Source organism: Peromyscus californicus, unplaced genomic scaffold (genome assembly GCF_007827085.1).
Source record: "Peromyscus californicus insignis strain IS unplaced genomic scaffold, ASM782708v3 Scaffold_18__1_contigs__length_77618521, whole genome shotgun sequence".
NCBI lineage: Eukaryota > Metazoa > Chordata > Mammalia > Rodentia > Cricetidae > Peromyscus > Peromyscus californicus.
The window spans coordinates 8408837-8427443 of NW_026294480.1; the positions used below are offsets into that span (position 1 = coordinate 8408837).

The 18607-nt window shown below is 44.3% G+C and overlaps 1 protein-coding gene and 1 long non-coding RNA gene across 3 annotated transcripts in view; both read left to right on the top strand.

Moving 5' to 3' along the window:
- The first annotated feature begins 2942 nt into the window (after positions 1-2942).
- LOC128113209 (uncharacterized) lies at positions 2943-7951 on the top strand. The gene is made up of 3 exons (XR_008219377.1): positions 2943-3050; positions 7656-7750; positions 7908-7951. It is a non-coding gene; the product is annotated as an uncharacterized LOC128113209 (long non-coding RNA).
- Positions 7952-8300: 349 nt separating this feature from the next.
- Marchf6 (membrane associated ring-CH-type finger 6) overlaps positions 8301-18607 on the top strand; it is a 63497-nt gene continuing 53190 nt past the window's right edge. Inside the window, exon 1 of one of the 2 annotated variants that reach the window (XM_052743012.1) lies at positions 8301-8561. In XM_052743012.1, coding sequence (XP_052598972.1) covers positions 8543-8561 — 19 coding nt within the window. In that variant the 5' untranslated portion in view covers positions 8301-8542. The remainder of the gene's footprint in view (positions 8562-18607) is intronic. The other variant, XM_052743013.1, reaches the window with a different exon arrangement.

The window sequence follows — 18607 nt, forward strand, 5'->3', positions numbered from 1 at the left end:
CTAAGAAGGAAGTGATATGGCAGGGCAGAGAAAGGTATATAAGGCGTGAGGAGACAGGAACTGAAGGCTTTTCAGGCTGAGGAGTCCTAGAGGTAAGAGGTGGCTGTGGCTTGTTGCTTTGTCTCTCTGATCTTTCAGCATTTATCCCAATATCTGGCTCCGGGTTTTTTATTAAAAAGACCATATAGGTATTTGCACAACAATGGGCTATTATGTGGCAATAGAAAAGAATGAAGTGCTGATTCATGCTATACTATGAGTGGGCCTTGGAAGCATGTTACTTAAAGAGGTTAGATATGAAAGATCACACGTTTTCTGTCTTAGTTACTTTTCTATTGCTGCGAAGACACCATGATTAAAAAAAAAAACTTATAGAAGAAAGAGTTTATTGAGGTTTATGGTTTCAGACAGTGAGTCCATGGCCATCATGGCAGGCAGAACGGTAGCAGACAAGCAGGCATGGCACTGGAGCAGTAGCTGAGAGCTTACATCATGAGATATAATCACAAGGCTTATTGAGCTGAGAAAGCTGCGGGCTTTTGAAATCTCCAAGGCCACCTTCTACAACAAGGCCACGCCTCTTAATCCTTCCAAAACAGCTTTGAACTGTGGACCAAGCATTTAATATAGGAGCCTATGGAGGCCATTCTCATTCAAACCAGCACACTCTCTGAAACCTGTAGTCCAAAAGCAGATCAGCAGCTGTCACTGGCTGGAGAGGAGTGAGTGACTGCTAATGGGGATGGCTTTCTTCCTGCAGAGAGGAAAATGGAGAAGATAGATTATGCCAGGGCTGTGTGACTGTTCGAATAAACTAAACCATGGAACTGTATGCTTACAGGAGAAGAGTGAGTCAGACCCAACTGGCCTTATGAGTGTTTGCAACTTATTGTCTCAGTCAGGAGAGCACCCAGGGAGACAGCTCCAGGCTCTTCCTCCATCACCTCCCCTTTACTCCATGCTGCCCCCTTTCTCTTCTCAGTGGTGGGGCAGCAGGGAGATTTGAGAAGGTTCTGGGACCACTGAAGGTCCTTGGAGTAGGGGGCAAAGCCTGTAGAGACCAGGACCAGCAACTGTGCCATGTTCCCAGGTCCATCGTCTCCAACATTTAAGGAGCTCTTTTCAAATTCTTAGTGCCAGCAAATCAGACTCTGACACCTGGATTCTATCACTGCAGATCATGGTGGGAGTTCAAAGCTAGCCTGATCTATATATTGAGTTGTAAGCTAGTCAGGGCTACTTAGTGAGACTCTGCTAAAACAACAACAACAACAACAAAACCAAAAACCAAAAAACAAACAAGCAAAAAAACAAGCTGGTGAAATAGCTTACAGGTGAAGACCCTTGTCCCCAAGGCTGGTAACTAGAGTTTGATCTCGGGGACCTACATGGTGGAAGGAGAGAGGAAACTCCTACAATTGTCCTCTGATCTCCACCTGTGAGCTGTGGCATGGTCCTCCCCACCCACACATTCAAACAAAAGAAATAAAAATATAATAAAAACTATACATACACACACTAGGGGCTGGCTCAGCAGTTAAGTATTACTGTTGCAGAGGACCCAAGTTAGGTTTCTAGTACCCACACCGGGCATCTCACAACCACCTCTAACTCTAGCTCCAGGGGGAGTCACACCTCTGGCCTCTGTACACACCTGCACTCACATGTGCAAACCCCACCACTACATATTTAAAAAAAATAAAGTGATCCTTAAAATACACACACACACACACACACACACACACACACACACACACACACACACACACACACACACACACACACACACACACACACACATGCATTGACATATCCAGGGATAAGAATGTATATTTACAATCTCTTAAATGGTTTTTTAAATAAATTGATACATTATACAGACAATGAGAGAAACATTGGTAAGGAAAACGGCAAAATAGTAACATTTGGCGACTGTGGGTGAAATGTCTGTGAGAATTCGTACTACAGGCTTCAATGTTCTTGTTAAGCTGGGAGTTATTTAGAAGAAGACCAGCTACTGAATGGGGCAGTCTTGTGGCTGAGGTGAAGGGAACTGGGCTCAGCAGTGTGTATGTGTTAATACACACACACACACACACACACACACACACACACACACACACACACACCTTACTGCAACATATGGGGAGTCTGTGTCATAGTGCCCATGAATTAAGACAGATACAAAGGGTCTACAGTCTCATTCTAGCTACGTAAGTTTCATACCAGGTGGAGCAGCAAGGTATTAGCGGAAATCATGTCCATGTTGAAGAGGTGGACACTGAGGAAGGGTAGGAGGAGCCTCCTTGGGGACCCTGGAGGAACGGAGAAGCTTCATTTCTCTATCTGGAGCTGAATGCTGGTTGAAAATTATCAGTATGTGCACTCATGTGTGCACTTTCTCTGTTCTTGCTGTTAACCTTCCTTTGAGAAGGCTGAGACTGCCCTACCCCCATCTTAGCATGGGGCTCTTGGATTCACACCCTCTTGAAAAAATTGAGGTATTCATACACATTCAATGGAGGTTGCATTTATCTTGTTGTTTCGTTGCTGAGCAACCGTTTAAGCTGCACAACCCAGTGAGGGCAACCATTAAGAACCAACGTGGGGGGTATGCTAAACAAGGCTCTAAGAATGATAGACGGGGAAGATTCCCACTCCCTACCTCCCTTGTATTCTCAGAGGTGGGGGGATGGGTTGGGCACATTGAGCGACACAGACCGTGCAGAAGGCTTGGCCCCTCCTGGCATGGGCTGCCTGTAGCCAGCCACTCTGCAGAGAGCCTGCCTGCCGCATCTATCACCATGGCAACTACCTCCCTAGCACTGGGGCTAAAATGAGGCTCTGTGGGTGTCCAACAGTGATTGGATTCTCCTCTGACACAATGAACAAACTGATGAGTCACTGAAGGGAAGGGCTAATGCTCGGGCACCATCGTTCCTGCTGAAATGAGGCGGACTGGAGGCTGGTGAAGAGCCCTCACGCAGAGAGAGGGGAGGAGAGTATCGGAAGGTCGGGGTGGGCAAGATTCCAGCCATAAGACCTCAGAGGTAGCCACTAAACTTAGGTGAAAATAAACAAAGGCTGCCCAAACGAGAACAAGCAGAGATGGTCTGCAGAAAAGGAGTCCACCATTACCTATTTGTGTTTGGTAGAGACTAAAGGCAGGCAGAAAAGTGAAACCTTTGTAATGAAGAACAAGCAAGGCTGGGTGGGGTGGGTAGGGAGGAGACCTGGCTGGAGGCCAATGGTGTGAATGAGGTGCAGAGGAGCTAGAGTCCGGACATTCCATGTGTCTGGAATGGAGCCTATTTACCTTTCTGTGGCTGGTCCTGAAGTAGAAGCAGTAGTAAACACATCCGGGGTCCGTGCTATAGACTAAACCCTGACCTGGCTGTGTCAGGCTCCCTGCTGCAGAGAATGGGACATGGCTCTCTGAACTGGCTGCGGCAGACCGTGGGACAGAGTTCTATTGTTACAAATGGTCTGGCCACCATCTGCTTGTTACCCAAGCAGTTTCTCCAGAGGTTGGAAAGCTCCAGAGAGGGGTGCTCACAATCGGGTTGACAAAGAAGTGGGGCATGAGGCAGGGTATAGAGAAACCGGAGGGCTAGCCTACTTGGAGACCCAGAGGAAAGCGATAGACGGGGTGAGGTAGGGAGGAGGAAGGCTTTTCTAATCTTTGACAAGACAGGATGGACATGAACTAAATGTGGCCAGTTGAGCAGGACTTCCAGGGCCTGGGTGCTCATGGCTCTGCCTCAAGCTCCTTCCTTTTCTGCCCCCATGTTACTGACAGTGGTGTGACTCTGTAAGAGTGAGAACAGTGTTAGGTATTGAGGTCTGAATGAGATGTCCTCAGAAGTCTCAGGCATCTGGTACTTGGTCCCCAGTTGGTGGCTATCTGGGGAGGATTAGGAAGTGTGTGTGTGGCCCTTGGTAGAGAAAGTATGTCACTGAGGGCAGGCTTTGAGGTTTCAAAAAAAACTGGTGCCATTTTGAGTCAGCTCTCTCTGCTTCCGGTTTGTGGATGGGGATGTGAACTCTCAACTGCTGCTCCAGTGTCACGGCTGCCAGCCCGCTGCCAAGCTCCCCACCACAGTGGTGATGTGCGCTCCTATGGAACCCAACTGAACACTTCCTTCTGTTGCCTTGGCCATAGTGCTTTTATCCAGCAACCCCAACTACGGCAGATAATTCTTAAGAGATTTTTGAGCTTCTGAACTAGAAGTTAAAGAATTTAAAAGAGTACATATTGTTAAGATTATAAGCTAAGGAAGCTATCAGAGGTTTAGTCTCAGGGCAGGTAACTATACCAGGTGGTGGGTAACTGAAGAGACCACAGTATCTACTAACACTGTGTGCAGGGAGACATGAAGATTCAGTCTGGGTGAGACTGTGTGCCTCTCCAGGGATGGGAGGGAAGACCGTGGGGGTGATTTCTACTGTCTGTTGTGTGTTATTTCTTACTCTTGTAGTTTATATACATGTGCACGTGCACACACACACACACACACACACACACACACACACACACACACACACAATTAGTCCTGGATGGTCTGGAACTCACTCTATAGACCAGACTGGCCTCAAACTCAGAGATCAGCTTGCCCCTGTCTTCCAAGATGTGTGCCATGATGCTTGGGCCCAAGCTCGTTTCTACCAAACTCATTGCCTGAGATTATTTCATCACCAATGGCTTAGTCTGAGCTGTGGAACATGTCAGGAGTGACGAATGTATTTTATTTTTCAGAAATATTTCTAGCCTTCCCTCTCTCTACATATGCATTTTCTCTATTACTGGGGAATCTGGCCATTTGACTCTTAACGTCTTTAGCTGTTCAGTGTAATAGATTGTCTAGACACACCAGGCTTCTCTCTTTCCCCTGCACACCCTTCTTGCCCACCTTGCTTTTGGGTCCCATTTCCAGGAAGAGGAGCGGGATGAGGAAGACAGAAAGGGAGGGGAGATAGGAACAAAGGGAGGTGAGAAGAGGAAAACAAGGAGAGTAAGCGAAGTGGGAAGGAAGGAGTTTAACACGGCACCGTAATTGCCCTCTGATTTGTTACTGTCAATGTTATTGCCCTCTGATTTGTTACTGTCAATGTTATTGCCCTCTGATTTGTTACTGGCAATGTTACGGTCGTGGTAAAGCTCTTGGCTTAGTTACCGTACCTCTGTTTCTTCAGGAGAGTTCTGTGCGACTGTTGCAAGGTCACAGGTTGGAGACACACTTAAGCTCACAGCAAAAAAGACAGAGTTGAGGACATAAGGACAGTGAGAAGTTGCTAACGCTAAATCAACGAGGTTTAAAATATGGAGCCCCAGAGTGAGGCAGAGCTGTGCCTTAATGCTTCTTCCTTTTTCCCTTCGTGCTAGTTTCCTGCCGTGAATCTGACAGCTCATCTGTGAAATGGGTGTATTTACTTTGCAGAATTGCTATTGATATTCATGGGACATAATAGGGACTTTGGCTAATTACTGTTATTATTCGTTTGCTATTGTCATAGTTCTTGCTCAAAAAATTATAGTGTGTCCTCCCACATGTCTTCCTGAGTCATTTTCTCATCGCATAACAAAATACCTGACACAAGTTGCTTACAAAGAAAAAGAGGCTCTAGGCTAGCCAAGGCTACACAGTGAGACCATGTCCCAGGGAGAGGGATGGGGAGAGGAAAAAGAGGCTTGCCTTGCTCAGTTTTGTAGGTTCAAGACCACGGTGTCCTTCATAATTTCATGTCTGGTGAGGATCCCATGATGACTGGTGTGTGGGGAGGGAGGAAGCCCTGAGTGAATATGTAAGGAGGGGATGAAGTCCTAAGGGAATGTGTATTATTGACATGGGCACAGCCATGTTAAGGACACCAATTGCCTCAGACCCGTGGGAACTGACAAAGCCTTCCTGTCAGTGAGGCTCAGAGGCATAGCAAAGCCTTCTTCTGGTCCAAGTGTTTTTTAACAACAATTGACCAGTATGTGCAAAAACTAGTAACTGCAGCTTCTTCCTCCAGATGACTGCAAAGTAAGACAGCTCTGCTACAGAGACTCCCATTAAGACTAGCTCACTTGGGGCTAGAGAGATGGCTGTTCTTCCAGGGGACCTGGTTTCAATTCCCAGCACAAACATGGCAGCTCACAGCTCTCCTTAACTCCAGTTCCAGGGGATCTGACACCTTCACACAGACATGTATGCAGGCGAAACACCAATGCAAAATAAAAGTAAGACTAGCTCACTCCTCCCCCCTGTGCTGCTCCTAGTAATCACACTGAGCTTCTGGGTTGTGGACTAGTGATGGCAGTCCATGAGAATGAGCATGGCCCACAGGATCCCAGCTTTTCTGTATGACACTTGTCCTTTCTGCATTCCCGTTGCCCCAAGCTGTGCAGGATGTGGGAAGGGAGGAAGGGGAAGTGCACGCAGAAGTAAGTGATTGCATCTGGAATCAGGAGCGGAAAGCAAGGCTGGGCTACACTTAGGCTTTTTTGGCGAGAACTCCCCAAGAACAAACCTACATGGACTATCTTCTGGTGGCACACCCCAGTTACTTAGGCACCTGACGTTAGACCCTACCTCCCAAAGTTTCCAGTGTTTTCCAAAAGTGACACCTTCAGATCAAATTACAACAGCCTCTTACACCATCAGTAAAGTACCCTCAGAGCACAGTAAACAGTGTATTTCCACACACATGTGGCAGTACCTCGGACATGTTTGCATCCATGTTGTTACAGGACAGTCATTAGGTTCAGGGATGGGCATTTTGCTGGATGAATTAGTTGCTCTTCCCTGGGAGTGTTAAACTTGGTAATAGAGAGCCTCATGTTCACCCTGTTTAATGTTAAGGCTGGAGCTTTAAAGCCAAGAACATCAATGGCCTTGTATCCAGCCATATAGAAGAAGCAGGGTGGACAAGATGAACCCAATGTGCACAGAAAGGCCAAGCTGGGGGTGAGGCAGAGAGACTCGGGTTCTAGTAGCCCTGTGGCCCAGCAAAGTCCTATCCTTGAAGTTCACGTTAAGAGTGGTTTCCTCCTTTTAGCCTAACCATAGTTAAGTTTCTATCAGAGGCATCTGGGCAGGTCTGATTGATTTTCACAATTCAACAAATTCAGCAAAACTTTCTCTCCCAGAATCCTTCCTCCCATGCTGACAGGCTTGAGTTCTGGTTCTGTGTCCCTGGTCTCAGCTGGCTCAAAAGTGTGCTGCTATAGACCTTACACTGATTTCTTATTGGAATCATGTGGGAAGAGCAGAGTTGGGGAAAAGAGCTGCCTTCGAATATGATTTTGCTATTTTTTTGAGATAGTCTTTACTCAATGGCAGCTCAATTCTCAAGGTCAGCCTTTGCAAAGTTATTGTTATTGCTATCCACTATTATTATTATTATCCATTACCGCGGCAGTAAGTTTGCCCGGAGTAATACAGAAGGCAGACACATCAATTTTATTCAAGAGTGGTTGTTGTTGTTGTTGTTTCTGAAGGGCTCCTTTTCATTATTTTAAGCCTTACTCAGATGTGGATCGAAAGAAAGGTCTTTCCAATTCCTACTCAGAAACTTCGGTTTCTTGAATCTATTTTCTGTCACCTGAGTATTTAAGCGTCGAGGTTGGAAAGACTTCTTTGCTTCTAACCTATACTATCTTATTTATTTAGAGGAAACTAAGGACTCTGTGAGGGAGGATGGCCAACTGATGCGAGAAGAGCAGAGTCTTTCATCATTCTTTCATCAGCAATTTAGCTCTCGCCAGGTAAGCGTCCGTAACTGTGTCGCCATCCGGCCCAATTTCCCTGAGAAGTGTATATTCAATGTCGGCTTTCAGCTGTGAAGCGTACTTTCCAACCAATTGCATAAGCCTCCCCAGGAGAAATTTTGATAACCTGGGTGCTTATCTTTTTACATTTCAGGGATGCTTTTGGACGTCTTTAAACCGAGCGTCATAGGCACGCTGGTGAGGAAACCAACATGCTCATGCTCGTTCCGGGGCCCAGGCTGAATGCCCGGGGAGTCACGGTCGAGTACCCGCAACGCTGGGGCCTTTGTCCCGCACGCCCGCCCGCCCGCCCGGCTCGCAGCGCTCGCTCCCGCTGCCCCGCGCTCCTTGGCCCCGGGAACACGCCGCAGCTCCGTGACACGCCGCCTCGGCTTTCTTTTCCCCCGCCCGATCCCGGGTAGCCTTCGCCCGCGGGGCCGCTCTCCTCCCCCCCGGCGCCCGGCGCCCGGCGCGAGCGGGAGTGCGCGCCGGAAGTGACGCGCGGCGCCCCGGCGCCCCGCCTTTTCCGCCGCGCGCCCCGCCCAGGCCCGTCTCTCGGCCGCGCGCCCCTCCCCCTCCCCGGCGCTCTCTTTCTGTCAGCCGCTGTCCCTCTTCCCCTCTTGGCCCGCGTCGGTGGCTTCCTCTCGCACCTGAGCGCACGCACCTGCCCGGGCCCGCGTCCTCTCTCCCTCCTCCCCTCTTCCCCTCCCGCCTTTCCCTTCGGGCCCTGAAGGCTCTGCCGGGTCGCGGGCGCCTGGCGGCTGCGTCACCGCCGCCCCCCTAGACAAGATGGACACCGCCGAGGAAGGTGAGGCGGCGGCGGCGGCGGCGGCGCCCGCGCCCTTGCAGCGGCGCCCGCGCTCCCGTCGGGCCGAGGCGCTCGCGGCGGCGCTCCCCCTACCCCCCACCCCCCGCAGCCGGGGGGTCAGTTTGCTCGCCGGGCCGGGAGGGCGCGCGGGTCCGGCGGGTCCTCCCCCCCTCCCCCCGCCGCCGCGGGCTCGGGTCGGAAGGTGACCCCTCTGCGCGCCCCCCCCCCCCGCCGGTTCCCTCGGGCGACGACCCCGCCGAGGCTGGGACCCTGGAGTGCCCGGACTTGGGGGTCCGAGACATGGGGGTGCCGGGACGTGGGGCGTCCGAGACCCTAGGGTGCCCGAGATGTGGGGGTTGACGGGGCGGAGGATCGCGGTCCGCAGAGGAGGGGGGGGCGGCGGTGCGAAGGCCGGGGGCGTTTCCCACTCCCCTCCCCCACTCTCCCCCCACCCCACCCCCACCCCCCTCTGTGTTCGAGTCTGTTTGCTGATTGTCCTGTGGGCCCTACCTCTTCGCCCCAAAACTTCTTTGTTGACTTTGAAACTTCGCGGAAAACACACGGTCAGGTGGTGACGGCCGAGTCAGGACTGAACTGACCTGACCCCCCTGTTGTAAAACCTTGCCCTCTGCTTACCTTACCCCTAAGTGCCTTGACCTGACCCCGGGAGCGGAGGGCTCCGAGAGACTAGTGGAGGGACAGAGGCTCATGTTTACGTTTCTTTTTTTTTTAAAAAAAAAACTTGACACCAGCGAGCGAGAATTGTTTTGTTTGTGAACGTGTGTTCTGGATGTGGTTGTTGGGAAGAATAAGCAGATAACACGAGACGAAAATGAGTCTAGAAGGCAGATGCTTAGCTGATGGTGACGGGGTGTTTTAAAGCAGTTTGATGTTTTTAGAGTCGCTGATTTATTAGTGAGTCTGTAGAGGAAGTTATTGATCATATACTTACCGGTGTGGATACTTACACTTCGGATATGTTTTTGTTAGAATGAGCGTCGTCTTCTGCCTAATGGTTTATTTTGGCGACTTTAAATGGCAATTGAATCAAGCACTATATTGAAGTCATTAGAGTAATAAAAAGTTTTATGTTAATGTGATGAGTTGATAAAACTTGATTTTTTTTTTAAGTCTTGATAAAAGCGTATAGTTTACAAAACATGCTCAGGAGCGTCCACTTTAGTTTCGACTGCCCTGGGGGAGTGTTGTGGATGTGTGTGTTAACCATTTAGGCTTATTTTAATAGCTTGTTTAAGGCTCATACAGGTAGTAGGAGACAGTTGACCCTATTCTCATTGCTTGTCGCTGCCAGTTCATTAGGCTACAGTGTGGTTATTATATGCAGTGAGTGAGACTAGTTGCCATTGGAGACCACTTTTGGAAAGACAGTAAAATGAAACTGTTGAAGATTCACAGTCACACAGGTTGATCTTGTAAGTGTCCATCTCTGTAGGTTTCGCACCCTTTTAGTGAATATTCAGTGTTTGTCTTTTTGTATTGTTGGTCTTTTAAGAAAGAGTTTTCTCCCTGTTCGTCTGTTTCAGTTTCTTGCACTACCATGACAGGCTTTGACTCAGATTTTTTGTTTTCTTGTTTTTAATAAAATTTATTTTGTTTTATGTATACGAGTGTTTTTTTCACATGTGTCGATGGTTGTAAGCTGCCATGTAGGTGCTGGGACTCAAACCCCGGTCCTCTGCAAGAACAAACGCTCTTAACTGCTGAGCCGTCTCTCTTGCTCCTTTTAAGTTTCAATGAATACATCTAGTAAGCCATGAGTATATTACTTGCTTTGTACCGGCATATTATATGAAATCCTGATTCTTTTCACCTGAGCACTTGGTGCTTGCAGAGACTGATGGTATGACTATAGCTATTAGTAACTCAGGGATTGAGAAACTAAGAGTGTCTGGTGTCATGAGGGAAATGGTACTTCTCATGTTTAAGGATACCTTTTTTAAAATAGCGGGATAAGATATAAATGATTTTTAAAATTGGTTTGAATATTGTTCTCAAAGTAACTAGTAGTTACCAAGGAATCACTGTGTGATTCCCCTTACTAAACACTTTATATTTTCATATCAATTCTGTTACCATGCTTAGGAAGGCTGCAACCTGCCATTGTACAGGTGAAGAAGGAACTAAAGTCTAGTTTGAGTAATTTTCCCAGGTTCACTCAGGTTGAAAATGGCAGGAGAAAGAGTCACACTCATGTCAGACCCAAACTTGGTTATTTATAAGTGAACATTAAGTGACTTGTTTTTGTCATTTCCTTTCTAGGATGAATAGTTGATGTAAATTAACAAGAACTATATTTTCAGCTGTTCTATGTAACTACTATTTGTGAAAGTGAATTTTGGTATTTTATTTACTTATTTGTATGTATGTGTCGGTCAGAGGACAACCAATAGGAGTCAGTTTTCTCCTTCTACCAAGTGGGTTCCAGGAGTTGAACATCAGGTCATTTTACCTGATGAGCCATCTCTCCAGGATATGAAAGTGAAATTAATAGTTCTAATGTCCACTTTTGTAAAGTTTTGAATTGGAAGTCTTTTTGAAATTTTCACAATTTAAATTTGACTTGAAATAACACTGGGAGGGAGGGATAGTTTCATGATAAATATTGTAAAGTGAAGATGACAAAAAGCTTGTAAACAACTCTTCTACCTGCTTAGTTACTGCAGGATAGTTCTTTTACAAAAGATTTATTTTTGTGCATATGAATGTTTTGAGTGTATGCATGTATGTATGTGCGCCATGTGCATGCTGTGCCATGGAGGCCAGAGAGAGCATTGGATGGAACTGGAGTTAGGAATGGCTGTAAGCTTCCTTGTGGGTGCTGAGAACTGAACCTAGGTCCTCTGCCAGAACAGCCAAGTACTCTTTACTGAACCATCTGTCCAGTTCCTGTAGATTATTTCCTAAATTAAAGAAATGCAATTAATTTTTTTTATTACAAAGGAAACAAGCATTTGTTGTTGTTGTTGTTTTTTGGTGTGTGTGTGTGTGTGTGTGTGTGTGTGTGTGTGTGTGTGTGTGTGTGTGTGTGTGTGTGTAGGTAGATAGGTAGGTAGGTAGGTGTGCCCGTTTCATGGTGTAATTATGGAGGTCAGGACGGTTTGTGGGAGCTGGTTCTCTACTTTCAGTCTACTTCAACCATGTGAGTCTTGTGTACCAAACTCAGGTTGTTAGCTTTAGTAACAAGCACCTTTACCTGCTGAGCCAACCCCGTGACTTCACAAATTGATATTTTAAGTATCCATTAATAAGAGTGCATACTGTATGAATGGAGAGATAGTTCAGTTTTAAGAGTGCCTACTATAGGGCTGAAGAGATGACTCAATAGTTAAGGTCACTAGCTGCTCTTTCAGAGGACCTGAGATCTAGTCCCAGCACCACATGTCAGCTCACAACTGTTTGTAACTTCAGTTCCGGGGAATCCTTTGCTCTCTTCTGACCTCCAAGGGCACCAGGTATGCACGTGGTGCACAGACATAGATGCAGGCCAAATACCTATACACATTAAGAAAAAAATTAAGTGCATTCATTTTTATTCTTTCATATTCTTCTAGAAGACCCTAGTTTACTTCCCAGCACCCATGTCAGATGTCTCACAACTGCCTTTAATGCCAGTTTCAAGGGATCCAACATACTCTCCCCTCTTGTGTACCAACACACATAGCTGACATACAGATACACACACACATACACATAAAGAAAAGAATAAATAAAATCTTTTTAAAAAATCTGTTAGTACTATCTCTTATTTAAGAAAATACTTATTTTCTTAAAGTATTCTATGAAAAATGATTGTTAGTAAATTACCACAGAAACTGAATGTTACTCTTAAAAATAGCATTTTGCATTCTTCTGATAGACCATCTACAATACTGTAATGCTCAGAATGTTTGTATTTACAGTAAAGCGTTTATTTTATAATTTCTTCCTGTTCATAGTAAATAATTACCAAAGTTTAAAGATTGCTAAAGTGCTAAATGTATTGAATTATATTTTTGTCAAACCAGCAAGTATGTAATTCATTCTTGTATTTGGTAGAAGACTCATTAGCTGTATATAGATTGTGTGAGTACAGGTGTGTTATGTAAACTACTGGCATCACTTCTTTCAGCTTCAGAGCTAGAGTAGAACTTAGGCATCTAGCCTCTTCGGCTTATAAAGGTGAGGAGTCCAATCTTGCAATGCACTGACATGTTTCAATTTCAGAAAAGAAATTCTATACTGTGCTCAAAGATAATTTTTTTCCTTGCAGGAAAAGTGCTACAGTGTTGGACTAGATACTGTAATCAAGAGCTCATGTTTGAAGCTCTCATAAAAAATATTAAGTATTTTGCTACAGTAGAATGCTAATATTCAACCCAGTGATACACAAAGCAGTGTCTTTTGTTTTCCATTTTGCTAAATAGCTACTAGCAGACATAACACAAATTTTTATCAATATTTTTGTGGGATACTAAAAGTTCTATTTTGCGTTTTATGATGGATAATATAATTTTTTGTATGTATGTATGTATTTATTTAGGGTCTCTTCTCTATAGCCCTAGCTGTCCTAGGAATCACTATGTAGAACAGATTGGCCTCAAACTCAGAGATCCACCTGCCTCTGTGTCCCAAATGCTGGCTGGGATCATTGGCATTCACCACCATGCCTGGCCCTGGAAAATACTCATTTTTAAAAGTATGAATCTGAACTGTATTGTGACTGATCACATTGTTTAACATTATGGCAAAACTTGGAGTCATTTAAATTTAGGAGAAAGGCATTAAAAAGATGGGCAGATGTCAGAGTCAGACAAGTAGTTTCCTTTTTTAAACATTTTAGAAATCAATCTTTAACTGTTTCCAGACAGGCCCGCTTTATCCTGACCACAGACCTGTGAACCAAGCATGCCTGCATTTATCTGACATATTTATTGAATATGTCTTTCAATCTAGACAGTTGGTGTGCTTGACTTAGGAAGGAAACAGAGAAAATTCTTTTTTTCATAGTGCTTAAAATCTAGTTAATTTGGTAGGTGAGGAAGGGGAAACAAATTGCACATGGAGTAAACTGTGGCATGCCTAAATAGAAGGCATCATGTGTTGTGCAGAATAGCAGGTATGAGGGCAGTTTGACAGTAGAAGATGGAACAGAGAACATAGGAGGATTGTCCCTGCACATGCTCTGTGGGTAGAGCAGGAATAGCCTCTACGGTACAAGGATGCTAGGAATGTCAGGAAACCACTAGGAAGGCGTCTCTATGAGCTTGGGGAGAGTAGGTACATCGGGAAGACATTTGGGAGTGGTTGTCTAGAAGTTCTGAGGGTGCACCAGTGTGGGACTTTCTGTAGCCCTGCTAGGAGGTAGGGCCTCTAGAACAGTTCCTTCTAGCTAGAGTAGAGGTGACATACAAACTTTCTTGCGACTTTGTCACTGGTTTCTTTCCCTGTGTAGACTTGTTGGCTACTAGGTGCTAATGCCAAATTTCTGGGAGCTAGAATATGACTAGCTCATTTTTATCCAAGAAGCAGGGTGATAGTGGGAAAGGTAATGAAAAAAAATCAAAGGAAAACTGACTGGCATTGTCTTTTCTTCAGCTGGCCAGACATTCCAAAAGATGCCTGCTGCATGGCTGAACTGGAGTATTTAGGATTGGAATGTTGTGGTGAATGCTGTGCTACCCAGAGGCTGTTTTTGAGTTACCGTTCCCCTTTTCTTCTGTAAGGACATGAAGATCATTCATTTTTAGTGTAAAGTAGAATGAGGTCTTAAAAGGGAATAAGAAATCAGTCATCAAGGGAAACTTCTTGTGAATGTCCATTGTATTTTAGTGGGCCATGGAAGTTAAGATAGTGGGAATGGAATGTATGTAAAGCAGATCAGTATAAACACATAAGAACTTAATAGTTGAGATGCTCTAGGGAGTAGAAGTTAAAAGGAAATGATTTCCAGAGTAGTTTTATCAGCCAACAATGGGAAAAGTTGGGGTTTGGTAATTGTTTTAATTTTCAAGGACTGCCATGACAGTGTTATAAGCTATGTATTGAGTACAGTTCTATTGGACAGAAGCTTTGGATCTGAGGAGTTAAGGATGTCTTCTTCCTGTGTGTGTTAATGTGGGTTCCGTCTACACAGATCTGTGTTTCAATCTCTTACCAGAACAGTCCTATGGTGTAGGTCCTACACTAACAACTGCACTGTGACGTAACCGCCTCTTCAAATCGAGTCATGTCTGGGGAGTTTTTCTGCAGGAGAGATGGCACAGGCACGCTCAGTTCTTGGAGGCTCAGAAGTCAGTGAAGCACTTTCTTTACTGTGTTTCCAGACAGGGTTTCTCTGTGTAGCCTTGGCTGTCCTGAATGAAACTCTCTCTGTAGACCAGGCTGGCCTCAAACTCACAGAGATACTGCCTCTGCCTCCCGAGTGCTGGGATTAAAAGCATGTACCACCACTGCCTAGCCACATTTCCTCTACTTTTATTTATTATTTCATGATAGATAAAGAATACTATACTTTAAAAAGTTAAATTCTATTTCTGACATTCTAAATAGGGTGGCTAAAGTGATCTGATGAAATGACCAAACCAAATGTTCCCTTTGTGCCTGTGACAGGTCTGAAGTGGGTCAGGTCTTCATCAGTAGGACTATGGGAAAGTGATCATTAAACCACTGACAGCGTAGCAGGAGTAAAAATGCACCCTTCCTCTTAAATGCTCGCCAGCACCCTTTACTGACAAAACTGGACTGAAAAAAGAAAGAGGTGGTGGAGGAGCTTAAGTGTTGAAGAGGTATCTTGATGCTGAGAGTAGCTATTGCTTCTGCTGCTGAATCTTTTTCCCCAAGCTGCTGACAGAATCCCCACCTAACCTCTGTTAACAGGTTGGAGCCCTGTACCTGGAAAGTAGTTGTCTCTGCCAGTTGTTAGGACCAGACCTGTACAAAGTTTCTTTCCTTCATCCTGCTTTCTGAAGTGCTCCTTCTAGACAGAATTTTAACACAATTTTAGTCTTTAAGGAGGCCAGAAAATGTAGTTTTCAGGCTTCCAAGAATAACAGTAAAGGTTATTGGTTTGTAATGATAGTAATCTGGAAAGGTAATACATACATGGGGAATCAGAATTTTAATGTTTATTACTGTATGTGAAGTGTATGCATGTGAATGTGGAGTCACATTTGTAGACTAATTTATTGCCCTCCAACTTTATGTGGCTTTGGGGGTTGGACTCAGCTGGTCATGCTTATGCTTCAAATACAAATGCCCTTACCAGCTGAACTGCTTGCAGGCCCAGGGATTGGAATTTTCAACTTCCTTCCCAATTTCACATAAAAAAATAGATAAGATTTTCATGGACAAAGAATTTGGAGATCAGAGCAGGGGTTGAGACAGGATGTCATAGGCTTAGGTTGACCTTGAAGTTTCTATGGGGTTGAGGATGATTGTGGACTGTTGCCTCTACTTCCCAAATGCTAGGAGCACTTAAAGTTTTGAAAGAACTATATTCCATATGGTAAAAGTATACAATTTATATAACTATGTACCTCTTTTTGCATATGTAGGTTAGCTAAAGACATCCAGAGTAATATTTTCAATCATATATTTTTAATATTTGCCTATTATGATTGAAGCTACTAATTGTAAACATTTTACTGACAGATAAGAAAAACTTACTTCCTCCAGATGAAACTGTTTGAATCATGTTGCTGCTGTATACTCAGGATAGGGTGTGATCAGAGTGGCAGTGTGCTTTTGTAGTCTGGTTCAAACCAGTGAGGAATGAAATAGTTCCAGTATAGGGCATTGAATAGTAGCTTTTTAAGTCAAGGTCATCCGAACAGGAAAAGTGAGAAACTCCTGGAATCTAAGGAAACCCAAGGAGATAGGACTGCTAAGTGTGTATGGAGTATACAGGAAAGGAACATCAGGTAAAGACTAAGGGATTCTGAATAACAATAGACTTCAGTGATAATGTATCAGTATTGGGTTATTAAATTTAAGAAGGCATAACAAATCCTAATAAGACATTAACAATAAGAGATACCATGTACTGAATTTTCTGCAATCTCTTCTCATAAGTTTTCTAAGTCTGTTTTATAAAATAGTCTTATTAGTAATAACAGTAAATTCTGAAATTATCACATTTATTATCAACAGAAGAACTGAGACATCCTCAAATCATCTTACATAGAATAATTTTCAAAGAAAAAAACAGGTCTGGAGATGGCTCAGTAGGTAAAGTGCTTGCCATCTACATGTGAGGAGGAGCTGAGTCCAGATCCCCAGAACCCAAGTAAAGCTGGGCACAGTAGCATGTCTAATCTTATTGCTTCTGTGGCAAGACAGGATGTGAGATGGGAGAATACACAGCTAGCCTGGTGTATGCAACATCTCTCCATCTTGAACAAGGTAGATGGACCAATACCTGAGGTATTCCTCTGGCCACTATTCTTGCACACACATACACCTTTTATACTCTTATTAAGACTCCAATAAAAAAGTGAAGCAAAGAATTCAGACATAATTCGCAGAGAATGAGAACTTGGTACAGTATTTGGAAATGTTCAGCTTGGCTATAAGTCTTTTTGATTAGCTGCTGTACTATATAGTTATTTTTAAATCTGCATTCAGTAGTGTGTTTCACTATAGGAAAATATGCTTTACAAATAAAAGAGCATAATAAAGTTGAAGGAATAGATGGTAAAGATACCATTTTAGTATGTTCTGTCAAATAGGAGTTAAAAGACATGACAGGGCTGAAGAGATGACTTAGTGGTTAAGAGTGCTGCTGCTCTTTCAGAGGACTAGAGTTTGGTTCCTAGAACCCACTTAGAGTAGTTCACAATCACATGTTACTCCATCTCCAAGGGATATAATGCCCTCCTCTGGTCTCTGAGTACCTTTGCACAAATGTGCACTCATGCACGAACACAAATAGATAATATATAAAAAGGGGTACAAAGTACTCAGGAGGTGGAGGAGGCAGGAGGATCAGCAATTCAGTAGTGAATTTGAGGCCAGCCTGGGTTGCATGATACTTTATCTCAAAACAATAGCAGTACTCCCCTGCTCTCCCCGAGAAGATATCTGAGATGGACAGGCAGTTAATTTCTTAAGAGAGACCTTGAGAATAATAAAACATCTGTTTGGAGTTGTCTTTAGAAGTACTGTGACAAGGCAGTGAGATGACACAGTAGGTGAAGGAAGGCACTTGCAGCCAGAGCTGGGGACCTGCACCCGAATCCTGGGATCCATAAGATGGAGGGAGATGGCCTGTTGCAAGTTGTTCTCTGCCCTCCACATGGGAGGCCCATGGCTCATGCACACATGCTTGCATACACAATAAATAGATTCTTGAAATGTCTCTTGAACCTTGAGGGGTTTTTGTTTCGTTTTTTTAATACCATGACAGAGGGATTGGAGTGGTTCAGTAGTTGAGTACTTGCTCTTCCAGTATTTGGTTCTCAGCACCCACAGGATGCTTACAGTCATCCTTAACTTTGTTCCAGGAGATTGGACTCCTCTGTTCTGATTCCCATAGCACCAGGCACACATGTAATGCACATACATACATGCAGGCAAAACATGCATAAACATAAAATAAATCTGAGAAAAAAAAAACACCATGACAGTAGAAAATTAATTCTACTTTCTCCTAAGATCCAATTAAGGATGTGTATCAAACCCCACAATTAAAATTTTTGTTGTCTAGAGGGAGGGGAAACTGCTGTTGGGATGTGTTAAAAACAAACATTTTTTGTTTTCTTTTATCATGTCTCCATAGTATTAATGGAAATGTGATTATTGAACACTCCTGGTGTGTTCATGTTTCTGTTCTTGTTCACATAGTTCGTAGCCAGTTATAAATTGAATATACACCTGAGGATAAATGGAGCAGTGGAAAAGGCACTTACTTGGATTAAAGTGTATATTTTTAGCAATAAAGAATAATGGCTAACTCTTGCATTAGAAGTTTTATACTGAATTATTTAACTGGTAAAGAGTTCTTAATTGCCAGTGGGAAACAGTGATATTTTAGAATCCCTTTACTGTTT